This window comes from Lagopus muta, chromosome 17 (genome assembly GCF_023343835.1).
Source record: "Lagopus muta isolate bLagMut1 chromosome 17, bLagMut1 primary, whole genome shotgun sequence".
Lineage (NCBI taxonomy): Eukaryota > Metazoa > Chordata > Aves > Galliformes > Phasianidae > Lagopus > Lagopus muta.
In genome coordinates, this window is record NC_064449.1 from 9,481,034 (window position 1) to 9,497,832 (window position 16,799).

Consider the following 16,799-nt stretch of genomic DNA (forward strand, 5'->3'; position numbering starts at 1 on the left):
GTATGGGCTACATACTCCAAAACATATTCCATATTCTTCCTAGCACCTGGAGGTGATCAGCAAACGTGCTAAAGAACACCAACAGAACAAGCACCAAAAATCCAGTTTGTCCAAAAAAAGAAAAAAGAAAAGAAGCAACCAGCTCAGCAAGACAGTGTTTTTCCAACAAAGAAAATCTTATGCAATGCTTAAGACTCAACTGCTATCAAATAAACAAAATGTAGAGCAAAGTGCAGTGGCTCCTGCAGATTTTCTCTCCATTTTGCTACGAAGTGGGAGATGGACAGGACATAAGCTGCACTTGCATGTAACATCTACCATTGAATAACACTGGTGTTATTTCAGGACAGAGGCGTTTAAAAATCCATCAATTCTAGATTATGGATTCTCCAACTGGCATTATGCAGACCACACGAACACTGCCTAACCACAGCAGGGGAAAAATCAGAGCACACGGACACAAGTGTGAAGCCAGAAACTGGAATGCATCGCTCTCTGCAAAGCATCTGCTCCGTCCTTTCAAAGAGAGTTTACAAACAACTTCGTTCTGCTACGCTCTGAACGTGAGGGTTTACAGAAATGCTACGGGGCAGCGCGGAGCCAAGCACTGCACAGCCGCCTCCTTTCCAGCGGCAGCCGCGTGGTCCAACGGCTGCCGGCCGCGCAGAGACATGAGGCACCGGATCCTGAGGAACCGGGCCGGCCCAGCCAGCCGCGGCCATGGCGCCCAACAACGGCCGCCGCGGGTCCGAGCGGCGCGCCCGCCCGCCCACGTGACGCCGGCCCCTCCCCCTCCCCGCGGCCGCGCGGCGTCGCTCTCCGGGTATTTGAACCGCGCTTCCGCCATCTTTCCAGCGCCCAGTCACGGCACGGAGCGACTCGGATAGAAGCCTCGGGAAAGGTAACGGGGTCGGGACGTCCTTCTGTTCTCTGTAGGGCCGCGTGGGGGGAAGCGGGACAGCCGCGAATAGGGCGGTGGGGGCGGTTTCCGTTAGCGGCCGCTCTGCGGGAGCCGGGCTGGGTCGAGCCGAGGCCGGGCCCGCGTGAGTGCCGCGCCGGGCGCCGTGCCTGCGTGGCGGCCCTGGCCTCCGCCCCTCGATGGGAGCGGTGCGGGACGAGAACGGCGCCCGTCTCCGTCTCGGAGGAAAGGGCGGGCGGGAGGAGAATGGGAGTGGGGCCTCCAACGGCCCGGGCGGCCGCGGGGGGAGGGGAGGCGGCGCGCTGCTCAGTCATGGTGCGGTGGGGCCCGGCCGGCGTCGCGGGGATGGGGGCCGCGTTCGGAGCCCTGCGGGATGAGTTCCGAGCTCCACCGCCCGAGAGGGTTTTCCAGCGGGCTGGGAGAGTCACGCGTGGCGTCGCTTCCTATGGAGCGAGGCCGGCTTTCTTTGAGGCGCCCCGCGGGGGCCGCGGCTCGGCCCCGTTTTCGTAGCCTGGAAGCCCGAGGGGCGCGGCGGCCTTCCGTTACGGGCTCCGGGGCCGGGCGGGGAGCCGTTGCCGCCATTACCGCGCGCTCCCGCCGCGTGCGGGGCGGCCCGGAGGCTCTTCCTGCCCCATCCGAGGCCCGGGACCACGCACGGGGAGGGGAGCGGCGGCCCGGACCGTAGCTTGGCCTACGCGGCGACGGCCGCTGACTGGCGCGCGAAGCACGCGCCCCGGGAGGCGGTTTGGGAGCCGAAAGCGGCGGCCGGCCCCTTCCGGCGGGGCCTTGAACCAGCTCGCCTCTGTGAGCTCACATGCTTCCATTTCCCCTGCAGACCCAGCATGGCCGCCCAAGGAGAGCCCCAAGTGCAGTTTAAGGTAAGGGGTCTTAATTTTGTATTGTTCTTCCTCTTCCTTTGGAAGAGTAGCAAGAACAACTCTCAAGAACTGCTGTGGATGATAGATTTGGTTTTAAAGTGCTGACTTCTTAGCAGTGTGCCTAACCCATTGTGTGCTGCATTGCTTTACAACAACATTCTGCTGCACTATCAATCTGGTGCTATTTGCAGCTCTATATAAAAATAACTTTACATAAAGCGCCATTTAAAATGTGTTGACTGCATGGAGTGATATTCACAGCAATAAAGAAAGTGTTAAGAGTTATTTAGAGCAACTGTTTTATGTTGTATCAACTACTGGGGGCAGAGCATTATTGAGTAGAGTTGTTACCTTAACAGCCAGAAGTCATTAAGACTGCTTCGTGGAAGACTGATACTTTTTTTTTTTTACAGTACTTTTTTTTTTTTTTACTGTTCATCCAGTATATCTCATTTGTTAGTAAAACAGTTTTTTTTTTTTTTCCAATTGCAAGATTACAGTTCTTTCCTCCAGTAATTGAGATGCTTGTATGTTAGTATAACTGTATGGACAATGTGTTCTAGTTCTCAATTATAAGGACCAGCTGAGTTTGGTCAGGAGTTATCGAATGACAGGTTTAACAAATTAGAGGCCAACACAGTAAGTGATTTCATTGGGAACTTCAGTGTTTGCTTTACAGTATTTTGTAACACAAAGTACGTTGCTCTGACCTTCTTTTTCAATTGTATTAACAGCTTGTCCTGGTTGGTGATGGTGGCACTGGTAAAACAACATTTGTAAAACGTCATTTGACTGGTGAATTTGAGAAGAAATATGTAGGTATGTCTGAAGAAATATTCAAGATCTAGTGTGTTACAATTGAAAGTATAGTTCTCAACTTACTGAGTGCTCTTTCCTATCACTGCAGCAACGTTGGGTGTTGAAGTTCATCCTCTGGTATTCCATACTAATAGAGGCCCTATTAAATTTAATGTATGGGACACAGCTGGCCAGGAGAAATTTGGTGGTCTGCGAGATGGCTATTACATCCAAGGTAAGATGCGTTTATATGTAGAGAGATCCTGTATTCTATTCAGTTTGACCCCTCCGAAAGCTTTCAATGGGGCTTTCACTGGTGAGTTGCTTTATGAGTTTTCAAACTCTGTATAAATATGATCAGATAGGTTTCTGTACTAAAACTTAGTTTCAGTCTACTGCTGCTTTGATATCACTGGAGAGTAATCATGCACCTTAAGTGATAGTTCTCATGAAATTAAGTGATTAAGAGATAAGTGTGCTTAAGTGAGCAGAAATTGCCTGTATTACTATCTTGTGCTGGTGCAGAGACTTGGAAGAAACAAACTGTAAAACTTGAAATAGTATAAAAAAGTTCTAGCAAGTGTATGTAGTTGCCTTTCTAAAGATGCAGTGATAATCCTTTATCTTCAAGCTCTGTTTTGTGAGTACTTAAATCACCTGCATAGCTCTTAACATTCTGAAGGGAGGCTTAAAGACTGACTTTTCTTTAAGAAATATCAGAATCAAGTGTTGTTTTGCAAGCTGTTCTGGACAGGGGCATTCTGAGATGTGAACTACAAGCTCTCAACTTATCTGAAAGCCTCGATAGGCTGAGATTAGTTCAGTAGGTGTTAAGATAGTTTTCTCAGGTATTTAGGTGAATTAAAATTTTCTTTTGTAACCCTTATGTAATTCATGCCATACAACAGCAGAATGTTCAGAGGACAGCTGCATGAATAAAACTGGTTGGCATTTAAGTTAAGATGACAGGGACAGGGTCATGGGCTGAGTTCTGTGGACTCCTGCACCCTGATCTTCCTGCATCTGATCTGGCAAACAGCATATTTTCAACTGTGAGACTGAGGAGAAAGCTAATTCTGATGCCCCAATAAGTGATTATTGTGGGTACTCTTTCCCACTCCATTTTATAAGAAAGTGCTTTCTTGTCTGATGTAATTGTTTGGGTTTTTTTTTTTTTTTTACAGCTCAATGTGCCATTATAATGTTTGATGTAACATCAAGAGTTACTTACAAGAACGTACCTAACTGGCACAGAGACCTGGTACGGGTATGTGAAAACATCCCTATAGTGTTGTGTGGCAACAAAGTGGATATTAAGGACAGAAAAGTCAAGGCAAAATCCATTGTCTTCCACAGGAAGAAGAATCTCCAGGTATGATGGCATGAGTTTGCAGGATTAGAGATTCATTAAGTCTGTTAACTGCATTTGTGTGCTGTTCAGTCCTTCAGTGTTAGGAATAAGATGAAACTAGACCAAGTCACAGGGAATAAGTAGAGGTGCTGTTGTGTCCAGAAGTCATCTTTGGTCACACTGTTTCTTAAGAGTATCAATTTCTGCCTATTGGTATGAAACTACATTTCTAGTCTCTCATATTTCAAATGCTTCTGAGGGCATAGAAGTCATGAAGTTAAAAAGAATACCAAGACATTAGAGCTGATTGTGTGCATCTTATTATGTTCTAATATTGGTGGTAGATAGTCTTATGTATTAAATATACTTTTTTTTTTTCCCAGTATTATGACATTTCAGCCAAGAGTAACTACAACTTCGAGAAGCCGTTCCTCTGGCTTGCTAGGAAGCTAATTGGAGATCCTAACTTGGAATTTGTTGCCATGCCTGCTCTTGCACCACCTGAAGTTGTTATGGACCCAGCACTGGCAGCACAGTATGAGCAAGACTTACAGGTAACTGAGGAAGAGTGCTAAAGTCAAATAATTACCTGGCAGATAGTATCTGGATTCCTGGGGCAAGTAACCACGAACAATTCCTAATGTTACTTCTCTTTTCCAGATTGCTCAAACCACTGCACTGCCAGATGAAGATGATGACCTGTGAGGGATGAAGCTGGAGCCCAGCGTCAGAAGTCTAGTTTTATAGGCAACTGTCCTGTGATGTCAGTGGTGCAGCGTGTTTGCCACTTTATTATCTAGCTGAGCAGAACATGTGCTTAATCTTTGGGATGCTGAAAGAGATGAATGGGCTTCGGAGTGAGTGTGGCAGTTCAAAACAAAAAAAAAAAAACCAACAAAACTTCATAATTTTGGACCTGCATATTTAGCTGTTTTTTGGACTGCAATTACTTTCCCTTTTGAGTTTCAAATATAAGACTGCTGCAGTCACATCAAAGTGTTATGTGGTTAATCTTGTTTCTGTCATTCCCATTCTTTTTTTTTTTTTGTTTAGATAATAAAGTTGTATTTCAAATATCTCTAAGCAAGTGAATTTTCATGCGTTGTTAGAAAGTCTTGAAGGTGTCTTTTAACTGAGGCTAATGCTTGTCTGTCTCTGCATTCTTAATATTTTCTTCCCTTTGTTATGCTCCTCTTAGTAAAACAGAGCTAACAGTTAACCTTTCATTCATTTCCTGAAGCATATAACTAAAGCATCTGAAGGAAGCTGAACTAACTGCCAGGTAAAACTAAAGCAGTGAACACTTGACTGGTGTGTGGAGCTGGACTGCCAGCAAGCATAAATTGACCCACACTGAGTGGGAATGTTTATGTGCTCTGAGGAGTGTCTTGAGAGTTAAGTATGTAGTTCAGCTGGCATATGCTACCTTTAGAGACTGTCTCTTAACTTTAACTGCATTATTACAACATGCCTTCACAGAGCTGTTTTCTTAAGTAGCCAAGAATAAATGACATTTAGGTCTGTTAAGTGACTACAAGCTGTATCTTTGCATGGAGCATCATTCAGTAGAGCTATAGTTGATTAAACTAAGCATCTTAAACCTCACTAACTAGAAGGCAGTCGTAGATGAGCTTAAAATGCTCTTGGCTAAAGAACAACATATTAATTGAAACCCCATATAATACCTGGACTTTACTGTAACTGCACCAAGTTCTTAATTTGAAACTACCTTATTCCAGCACAAATGATGGAAAACATCAACATTTATAGAGAATAATCTTGGTCAGCATTAGTACTACCAGTAAACAAAAATACCATTTTTCAGTAGTGTTTGAGTATGTGAAGCCTTGGAACTCTTCAGTTTTGTATTTTTTGTTTCTTAATAAAGTGGAGCATTTCATTCCTTTTAACTTGCATGTTTGTATACATAACTCCTACTTGACCATTTCTTAACACTTCATTCTGATGCATATCAGCAAGAATTGACTATTAAATGTTTGAGAACAATATTATATAATTTGTGTAAGTTTTAAGTTCTGCGGGATTTTAAAATTGAGATTGCAAGCACTTCAGCTCACTGAGACTGCAGAGGAAAGGAGGAATGTCACGCTTGCCTTGGGAAAAACTTTGACTTAACATCCCACTGGAACTTCCTGCTGCATCATTTTGCTTCAGCTTCGTATTACAGGTTCTTCTCTATAGAGTTTACTAACTGGTGTGTGTCCTGGTTGCTACTGCTAGCTTGAGTACCTGCTGCTGACTTACTGGGTGGGGAAGCCTTCAAGTGATCTCACAAAAATACGCTGCTTCAGAAGTGTAGGTAATTCAGCAAAGTAATAACACTGTGGTGATAGTGAAGGGTGGAAAAGAACACAGCATGAGTTACATTTGTATTATTTCATAGTGTATGTGGTGTAATCTCTACAACTCCCCTGCTCCACCCAGGTGCTAGGCTTTGAATTACCAAGCAGCTAAAGACTTCTAAAGAAGAGTGAGATAGCTCATCCTTAAAAACTGATGTGACTGTGAGATTCTTAAATGTTAGAGTCCTCAAAAACTTAGGAGTAGGCAGCAATTGTAGTCCTGCAAAGTAAACCTGACTTGAAATGCTTCAGGAGTGGGATTAAATGCATGCATTGCAGTATTATACTTTCCTTTTTGTATTTAGCTGCTAATGGTTGGTTGAATAATGCAGGTGTGCTGATGTGGATGTGCAATTTCCTCAGTTGCAGTTTGTTAAAATTGTAAAAGGTTTACAGCTCTGCAGCCTTTCAATAGTTGGGTTTAAGCAAGATAAGATTACTTAGTCAAGTAATGAGGAAAATTGTTTTAAGCTATTTAATTATCATATCATTAGTGATGTGAGACGAATCCCTTGCAATACCAACTTTGTTCTGCCTCTCTAACTGCTGTGTAAGGTTAAATGTGGGTTCTGATGTGTTGCTACACATCACTTCTAAGTTCTCCCACTCCAAAACCTTGTTTCAGGTATTTGGGTACCTTACTGTTAGACTAGAATCAGTTCTGACATTCAAAAGTAGGATAAAGTGCAATAAATAATAAAGCTGCAATGGCAGCATGCAAGTTGGATACCTGAAGAAACATTTTGCTGCGTCTGTATCATTAATTGAAGGAGGGTTGAGTGTCTCCTTAGGAAATTTAAGATTACCCTTCACTCTACTGGGCTTTTAAAGTCTGTCCATCCTATGTCTGGAAGTTATAGTTCAACAACTACCTCCATCTTTCCCCCTCTCCCTCCTTTTCATGGTTCCATTTTGCTCATACTCAAGCTAACTGCTACAAAAAAGCAGTGCTGAGAAGTATTTTCTCTTCTGGAATTCAATTGAAACCACTTGGCAGTACCGGCCCCTTCTCTCACCTGGCCTTTGGCAATAGTTGTCTGAGCCCTTAAAAGCCTCTCCAGTGGGATCAAAGTGAATGTCTGAAACAACTGAAAAGATAAATCTTGCACTGCCTTTCATCAGTTGGTTTTCATGTGGGTGTGTTAATTGTCTCTTTTTTTGTCCTTCCATTGATCTGAAAGCCTGCCTTTAGCAATCTTTTTTCCTGGCTCAAACTGGTATGTGAGCATCCCATGAAGGAGCTCTTGCACGTGCCCTGGAACAATTTTAACAATCTCTGTGTGTCCAGAAGCCCTTCAAGCTGGGAATCGATGTGAGGAGTATACATGTGACTGTGCTGTCCTAGGCCAGTAACGTTTTCTGCCACTGCTCTGGAGACAGCCATGGTGATTGTAATGTTTGGGGACCTCTGTCTGCAGCTTGTCCCCCTTCTTTAGGCTATTGCTTTACCAGCAAAGAAGAAAAACAAAAAAGACTTTTTGCTTTGGAGCAAACTTAACTGACTGACAAGTCCTATAAAGTTGAGCTTGAAAGGACTCCATGGTTGAAAACATGGCTTAATGTCATGAACCTATTTAACAGACCTACAATGACTCAGTGATGAGTCAAGCCACAGCCTCACTGTATACTTAATTACTCAATTACTGCATGAATGTTGAAGCAAAAGTTGTATTGTCAATACCAAGATTCTAGTGTTGGCTTTTTTTTTTTTTTTAAAAGGTTGAATGGTGTGGGTAATCCTCTTAGTTTGTTACAAAGAGAACAGATTGTTTAGTGAGTGACACTTCCCCCAGATCTCAGTGTTGTAGAGATTGTTGCTGAAATGGTGTCTGTAGATGTTCACTGGAAGGAAAGGTAATTTATTTTTTGGTATAATTTAACATTCCTACTATTTACTTGAAGGGACCAAAACATTAAAGAAGCAAGAAAAAGTTTCCCAAATGTCATTCAAAGAAAACAAAAATCCAAATCACAAAAAGCCAAAAACGTTTCATGTAACATTTACAGTAGCTATAGTGTTTGATCCACTGTCTCTGAAATCATGCTTCTAACATTGAAAGAAATCAGGACTTAGTAACTTGGAGCTGTAATGATAAAATTAAGAGGCATTGAACTTGATTTATTCTGTTACCTATTTCTGTGAGAATACTGTAACACTATAATGTGATAGAAAGCACAGCAACGATAGCAGGGTAGCAAGGATAAGCCCAAATGCAGCAGCCATGGACTCAGAAACAAAGGAAGAAAATTGCTTACCTTTAGAAGACCTCAGGCATGCAGGGATCTCCAGCAAAATATCCTCACCTCTACTGCCAACCCTTAAATGGTCTGGGATGGGCTGGATCCTGGCTCCACCCCTTCCAATCACTCAGGCACATTGCCTGCACCTGAGCTCCCCTGGGTTGGCCCTGCCTTCCCATCAGGTGCTCCATCACTGCTTCAAGCTGTGACTCAGCATTTCTACTACACACTAAGGTCAGCTGAAATGAAGAATGTGTAAGGGTAACGAAGTCACAAACAGGAAGCCTCTACCTTTGTTTAGTTTCTTATGCTAGTGACCAAAAGAAGAAAATTTTAACTACTGTGTGATACGTAATGATGTCTATGGTAAAATTGTTGACTGCGTTCTGAAGCATCAGAATCATTCATTTTGGTTTTCTGTATAAAATGCAGAACCAAAAATAGCAAATCATGTACATAATGTATATGGTTCTTGTTTGCTTTGAAGTCCTCCATGTAGGTTACCATCCCAGGAACTGCTTGTCTGCTGATGGATTGCTACACAAAGGTGGTAACAGACTGATGACTTCACATCATGATATCTCTTGAAAAAAGCACTGGAGGGAATGTGTATTTTGCTTATGCTGAGGCTATAAAAGAAAGTCAGCTTTTCTGACAGTTTTTTTTTTTTTTTGTTAGGTTACAAAATAGTGAATGCAAACCAAGGCACGCACATGCAGACATGAGCTCATGCATGCACAGACATGGGTACATACACATGTGCAAATGCACATGGCCCTACACATAAGCAATCCTAAAACACTTCTAAAATATTTTATTTTTACATTATCTGTTGCCATTTGACTTTGGACACAGCACTTTTTTCCTCTTTTGGGTTTGGTTGTTTTATTTATATAATAAAACTGGTTTCCACGTGCAAAACACTGGTTTCAAACTGTAGTAAATGAGTGCATTATGTTGTCGAATGCTGTGCTGTAAAAGCCATTCAAAATGCCTCTTCTGCCACTCAGAAGTGTACAAGTTGCCTGATAAATGAGCGCCGCATCAGGTTATAAGAGCAGTTATTAACTTCAGTCTGATCAAATCTGACACAGCCTTAAAAAAAAATAATCCTGGTTACTGCATAACTGTTTTGCCTTGCTGGCAATGTGCACGTAGGCTGCGTAGCACCTGAGAACACGTTAAATCCAGTTTTACTTAAACCTGATGGCAGATGAGAGCTGCTTTTGAGGTACCGGTTTCAGCCACAGGATGGGGCGCGCTGTCTGCAGCTGCTGCGATGGAACAGAAGCGTCTCGACTGAAATACTCTGCGGGCTGCACTCACAGCAGCGCTCCTGGAGGAAGTGATGTGGGTGCTTGTGGGTTTACTGAGAGTAGCAAATGGCTGTGACTGCTGGCAGCAGTACTAGCTCTTAACTGACAGACGTTTAAAGCTGGATAACACTCTACACCATTTTCTTGGTGTAAAATAAGCTAAAAATAATTGTGCTTTTCATTGGGTCTTTCCTTCGTCTTCAGTTAAATCCACCAAACGTGAAATAGAGTGAATTAAAGAAAGACTTGTTTAAATAACAAAAATTCATTATAATTATAATTAGGGGAGCAAACCTTTCCCTGCTCAGGCCTTCAGATTTGAAACACAGCTGGAAGAAATGCCCTGTGACAGTTTGATCTGATCGTGCTGGAGAACGCTACCTTGCTTGGATACTGGGATACTGGTGATGTGAAGAACCACCTCTGTGCAGTGCAGCAGAAGTCCCTGCAGCAGAGGGAAAAATAAGCACGTGGCTGACTGCATGTTGGCAAATTCCTGGCTGATGTAGTGCTTGTGGTACCAATGGCAGCTGTTGCATGGGAGAAGAAAAGGCAGCGTGGCACAAAACTAATGTGGCACCTTTAGAAGTATAGCTTAGACTGCTGATAAGATAAAGCAACGAGCCACAAGAGAGAGGACACTTGCAATGGACTGAATCCATGGGAATGTGAGGAAACTGTACTGTAGGAAGAAGAAAGTACACGTACAAGTTGATCCACCAGAAAAGGCATGGAGAGTAGATAAATACTTTATCATAGAGCAAAGTTCTCATCAAAGTGATGATTATTAACACAATGATCTAAAGCATAACTAATTGGTACAGTTATACTTAATGGAAGTCCACAATTAGATATCAAAGCAACCAAACAAAAAACAAATGAAAACAAAAACCAAATAAAACAAAAAAGCAGTTTGGAGGAAGACAGAAATGAGAGATTTCTGGTAGCGGAGAATTTCCCTACATGGTTCTCTACAAGAGAAGCTATTTCTCTCATCAGGTTATTAAGCATTTTAGCAGAGTGAGGACCAGCCCAGTAACAGTTAAGTGGACAGCAATGCCTGAAAGAGCATTGATGTCAGGATGTGAGGTGTGTACTGACCCTCGTCTGTCAGTGAAGGGCTAAAACTCCAAGACCCAGTACCCAAAACTAGGAAACCTGAAGATTAGGTATTGTGGAATTCAGATTTTATGCTCTCAAGTTAATCAGTAACATTTCAGGTTTGAAGACTATTCAAATCCTAAGGAGGTGAATTTGGAAGCTACTGTGATATTTAAGTTAACACTCTGGTTTCTGTTCCCACTCTCATTGCTTTTCCCACTTAGATCTAACGTAAGATACTACAAAAGACAAAAGGTGAATTATTCCCCATAGAAGGAGAAGCCTTTAATATGCATGTTTATAATAGGCTCAGATGTTTTTGCTGAGAAACATCTTGTAGGTCAACTTCATTTGTGGCAGTGAACTTGTTTCACAAAGCAGCTGAATGGAATTTTCATGGTTACTTTTACCCAGAAGAGCAAGACAGAACTGGGTAAGACTGTTAGAGGAGAACTAGCACACATTCCAAAGACAGAACTTTACTATGATGAAATACGTTTGTAATTAAGAGAGCCTGATTACCTGTATGATGCCAACAATGCAGTTCTTAGAGGCAGGGTTTTTTTTTTTGCAAAGAAAACTTGGTTTAATTATGTATATTTATGAAACAACTACAACAAAAAAGTTGTGTGTTTTATTTATGATATGATCTGGAAATTTAACGTAAGGTTGTGTTGACATTAAGGCGTAGATAATTAAAGATCAAAATTAAATCTTCAGGTTTTCCACAAAAGCTTACTCTACTTTGCAAAGAAAAAGAAATCAACTATTTTGTTTGGTATATAGATTGAGATGTTCAAGGAATTGCCACAGAAAAACAAGTCAGGTAGGATGATACGATAAGTAGGAAAAAAAAGAGTAATCCAATAACTACAGCCATCAAGTGGGACTTTATTTAAAGAAAACTCAAATGCATGGCTTATTATATGATGTTATTCACCTTCTGAGCTGGTCTTTGAATCTCCAGGCTCTTAATGATTTTGAAAAGAATACATTAGTTAGTCAGCATAATGCTATATTAGCCTTATAAAGGTATATTCATTTGATTAGTTCTAAATTCTGTTGCCAATAGTCTTTATTTTCTGGCATCAACTCAGAACATTCTCATTCTCTTAATTAGAACAATATTTTTTCATCATAGCATGAGCCTTGCTGAATTAGCTCCAGGAGTTCTGTTTGTTTGCTTTCTCTTCAGTCTTCACTTTTCTGTTTGTCCTTTAGTCACAATCAGCTCAAGGAAAATCTCATGCAATATTTTCATGAGTGTGAGTTCCGCTTTCTCATTTTTTGCCAAAGTATCTTTTACTAACTGACATAAAATAAGGACTTGCATCACACGGTGGTCACTGCCACCCTTACATTGTCCTCTGTTAATGTGGCACTACGCAAATAAGAACTGTAATGCCGGAGTTGTTCTACAGACAAAGCTTTTTTCATAGCTGATGTCGTTCTTTGCTGACCTGAGAAGCATTTGAGTTGTGAGGGAGATCTCACCCAGAGCTGGGGCCACAAAAAGAACTTGTGAAGGTGCTTGCTGTCTTAGATCTAACAGTCTCTCACCCAGCATTCTAGTTGCATTATTAAAGGATTACATTCTGAGAAGGTGCATATCATCAAGGATCATCCCACTGTTAATCACAGCAATACGGCCACAGATACGTACAGAACTTATTAGCAACTGCTTCTCATGCTAGTGAAACATCTGTGCCCTCCCATATCAGTGTTCTTCCATGGTCAGCACACATCTTGGAGACAAAACTAGTTTGTATGACTGTACACAGTTTGTACGCATAGTACTATCCCATAACATCTAGAAAATGCTGCTTTTATTCCTTTTTATTAGAATTGATCTTTGGATATATATGTATATTTTGCTCTGTGTTGAAGATTTAAACTTGTTGATTTTCATCAAAATTAATACTGTTTGCCTATGATGGAAAAAAATGAGGAAGGCAATTATAGAAACACCACTACCTCAAAAGTGACAGAATCATGGCAAAACACAGCTGGAATACACCAACTCCAGATTGGAATAACATAACATAAAGAATAATAAACCACTAGAGGTGACCCATTCCTCTGTAAAAACTGCTTCTGCTTTGAAGTTCAGTGAGTAAATAGCATGCTCATTATGAACGGAGCTGCACTGGTACGAACATCTGCACTGAGATGGAGACGTGTGTCACAAACTTTTGTTCAGGTTCCTTGCAGATGTGCAAATATAACCAAGTTGTGCATATGTACATATCTGAACAGCTCCAAGAGAAACAGCGGAGTTGCCCTGGCTGTCTTCTGTGCCAAAGGACAGATGATTGTGTTTACAAAACAACTTCTTGTATAACTGAAGTTAAGTAACAGCAGTTCTACAGCCACAAATGCAGGAATTCCATGTCAAGCTGGCACTAAAACCACAACTTTCAGCAGGTTGGTGTTGATATATCAGCTGCAACCACCTAGTTAGTAATTTCTGTTACCGACAGAGTTTGACTAGGGAGCTATTTTAATCCTGAATATGTACTGGCATGTGAGCCTGTGATATCAGAGAAGTTTAACAAAACCCAGCATTTAGATTTAATCTTAAAATATTCCTTTCTAAGATGTCTGATAAAACATTTTGGTCCCAGTTATGCACTAGATCTCTCGTGGGGAGTTAATGACTCCAATGAAAATAAAGGAAGAAAACCATACTATGGAATGTTTGTCTTCTGCACTGTACAATAAATGCTTTAAATAATTATTCTCTCTGTTTGTATTCACATAGCAAGGAGTAAAGATTTTTAACATCAGAGTGTTTTACATTTCCTGCTAAATGGCAACCACAGCATTTACCAATATTGTTTTAATAACATACTAATGCTGAAGGAACAAGAGCTGCACAGGGAAAGCTGAAACTGAAAGTTCAATCACCCTGTAATAAGTCACACTCATTAACGTGGTGGGAAGTGATATCACCAACATAAACTATGATTTTTTTTTCCTTAAACCTTTTTGACTGAAAGTGCTGTGTCCCTCCACACACCTCTCCACCGCATTCCTCCCCCACCCAAAGAAAAGAGGAGGAAAAGAGGAAAAAAGAAACCTGGGGCATGTGATAATCTGGAGAGCCCTGGGAGCCCTCCCAGCACTGCTGCACCATGAGATCGCAGCTCCTCCCTTCCTCGCTGCTGTGGGAGAGCTGTCCTGGGGAGAATCCTCTCAGCTGCTGAGCACAGGCTGCGCACAGTTACCTGCTGTATATCTGTGCTCTTATTGACGTGCAAGTACTTTAAAGGGACATTATTTTATCTGCAGGTTACTCAGGAGCAATCCACTGCGGTTGTTTGTTTTCTGAGCGCTGGATCAGCGACTGGGTTTGCACGCAAGGTGCCCAGTGCTACCTCTGGTCTGTGGTGGGAGCAGTGTGACTTCTCAGATCAGGTTTCCAGAGGATCATACGAATATGTTTAGAAATTGTTTCTGCAAATAATCTCTGATGTCTGGTTGCAATTTGCTGTTTCCACAAAAATTCCTGGCAGTGAGCATGTTTGCTTGGATTCTCACAATTGTTTTGGTAAGCATATTCTCTCCCTTGACAGGCCCCTCTTGGCAAATATTTCAAATTCCTGTCCTTCTCTTTTTACAGTTTAATGCTTTCCTGATTTTTAGCCGCAACTTTCTATTATTTCTAAGGGTGGCTCTACTTGTCAGTACGTGATGCAGAATTCCTGGGGTTTACACAGAATTCTACTTTCAGGTTACAGAGGATTTTCTGGCTAACAGGAGGGAGGGAAAGAATCTTTGCAAAACAAAGCAACATTTCAAAAACTCAGTGAAAATAAGCAGAAGCCACACCGTGCGTAGCTGAGTGGGAAACTACATTTTTGAATGGACTAAAGTTAAAAACTCTCAAAACTGCTTTGTTAAAATTCCAAATTGAGGTTACAAACCAAAGATGTATATTTTGGTGATGCTGAAGATTTATAATTAATTTTGGTGACACAAGTTAATTTGTGCCGTATGAGATACGTATCGTGCAACTTCCTGAATTAAATAAAGTTCCTTTCATCCCTCAACTCTGGAGTTCCATCTACTCAGTTCATAGCAAGGAGTTACCACCAGAATATTCAGAAGTTCAGTTATACTGCTGTGGAACCAGCTGGCTAAACAGTCACAAGGCCAACCTGCTGGGCTTCCAAATACAGAACCTTTATAGAAAGGGTCAATAGAAAGAAGCAAAACAAAAACAGAACAAGCTGGCTCAACCCAAGAGTTAGGTGCAAATGCCATGAAATGTACCAGTAAGGAAGGGTAAATGCCATAGAAGGAATCAGGCCATTATAGGCTGATAAGGGCACCTGAAGAGATAAGACCAAGAGCCACGAAATAGGTGGGGGAAGGGGAATCGCTAATGGGCAGAAGAAAAGCCATCGTGGGCAGGGGCACACACATGGAAACAGGTCGTGTGGTCACTTTTCCATCGATCTGCATCTTTTGTGTGCGTTCATTTCTGTGTTTGCAGTGCTTCGCTGATTGAGTAAGTGTCAGGGGCTGAAGGTAAGTTCAAATTTGGGAGACATATATATAATATGTAATATAATATATGTAATTTTTAAAAATGCAATTATGTTTTGGTAAAAATAAAGGCAATGACGCTGCTGTGGCTCTTATAGAAGGGATTTCCCGGTTATTTTACTAGCTGTGCTGTGCATCTTTGAGAAAATCAGTAAAATGGCTTAATGCTGCAGTTTCCCCTCCTTGACAGGTACACAGTAATATTAATCCCTCAGTGCAGTGTGATTTAAAGCAGTATTTTTATAAAGGTCATGTTCCTTTAAACAAATACAGTCTGCTGTTTTGATGAATAGCTCTTAGCTTTGCTTCAAAGACTTGTGTCCAAAATCTGTTATATTGTTCTTAAACATTTGAATTGGGAACAATTGGTCTGGCTTTGATTCTTCTTTGAATGTGCAGATTGCTAAAAGCTGTAATCTCTTTAATCTGCTTGCTGAGGCACATTAGCTTGTTTCCACTTGTTCCTAGCTGGCTGGTGTTAGGACCCAGAAAAGAGACAGCAGCAACGTGATATAAATAGAGTACCAGAATGGGACAAAGTTTGAGAAGAAAGCATGACATCACTCAGACTTGCTCTCCACCCAAAAAGATCTGGGATGGAGGTGCAAACGTGAGCTGGACAAGAGAGGAGTTAGCAAGTCTTTTCAGTTCATTTCCCAGGGAGAGAGTGAGAGCTCTATGCTTTATGCGCTATAAGGAAGTACATTTTCTTGCTAGCAAAACCAAAACTGGCTTCGGATCTCTGACAACGTGAAAGTAATTGAAAGGAAAAGACAACCATAGGAAGAAAGTTGAAAACAAGATATTTTCTTTTTGGCACAGATTCTAGCAGAAATATTTGACTTCTTTCCACGGAACGGTACAACTTTCGGATCCGATGCACATTGCTTCTAATTCTTCCGCAATCACAGTAATTTATTTATGGTTAAATGAAGAGATCAAAGTGTGAAGAAAGCAAATACTACTTAAAGGGTCGGAAGGATAATTTGCCATCACTGAAGGAACAGACTTCTTGAACTTACATGGAAAATGTCCCTTTTAATACAAAAAGTAGCTAAGGAAAACTTATGATTGAAAACCCGCAGGAATTTGATCTCGGTTGTACTTCTAACCTTAAATAGACGATGAAGAATTTATTATCTCTGCTTTGCTGTCATTATTCTTTGCTGATTTTATTGCAGTTCAAAAATCAGGTAATGTTCTGAATACGGTCGGCACTGACGTATGTTTGGATCCCTCTTAGCAAGTTTTGCCTCACCATGTCTCATTATAAAATGTTTT

The 16,799-nt window shown here is 41.6% G+C and overlaps 2 protein-coding genes across 7 annotated transcripts in view; both read left to right on the plus strand.

The window, feature by feature from the left end:
- Positions 1–777: 777 nt before the first annotated feature.
- Positions 778–5,856, plus strand: RAN (RAN, member RAS oncogene family). Its single transcript, XM_048964638.1, has 7 exons — positions 778–901; positions 1,755–1,797; positions 2,532–2,616; positions 2,705–2,830; positions 3,780–3,967; positions 4,330–4,500; positions 4,607–5,856. Exons 2-7 carry the CDS (start codon positions 1,762–1,764, stop codon positions 4,649–4,651), a joined length of 651 nt encoding a protein of 216 aa, XP_048820595.1. The 5' UTR covers positions 778–901; positions 1,755–1,761; the 3' UTR covers positions 4,652–5,856.
- Positions 5,857–13,705: 7,849 nt separating this feature from the next.
- ADGRD1 (adhesion G protein-coupled receptor D1) overlaps positions 13,706–16,799 on the plus strand; it is a 127,909-nt gene continuing 124,815 nt past the window's right edge. The window contains exon 1 of one of the 6 annotated variants that reach the window (XM_048964626.1): positions 13,706–14,517. In XM_048964626.1, the coding sequence (XP_048820583.1) occupies positions 14,440–14,517 (78 nt within the window). In that variant the 5' untranslated portion in view covers positions 13,706–14,439. Of the gene's footprint in view, positions 14,518–15,421; positions 15,501–15,981; positions 16,712–16,799 lie in introns of those variants that run through there. The other 5 variants (XM_048964629.1, XM_048964630.1, XM_048964625.1 and 2 more) reach the window with 5 other exon arrangements.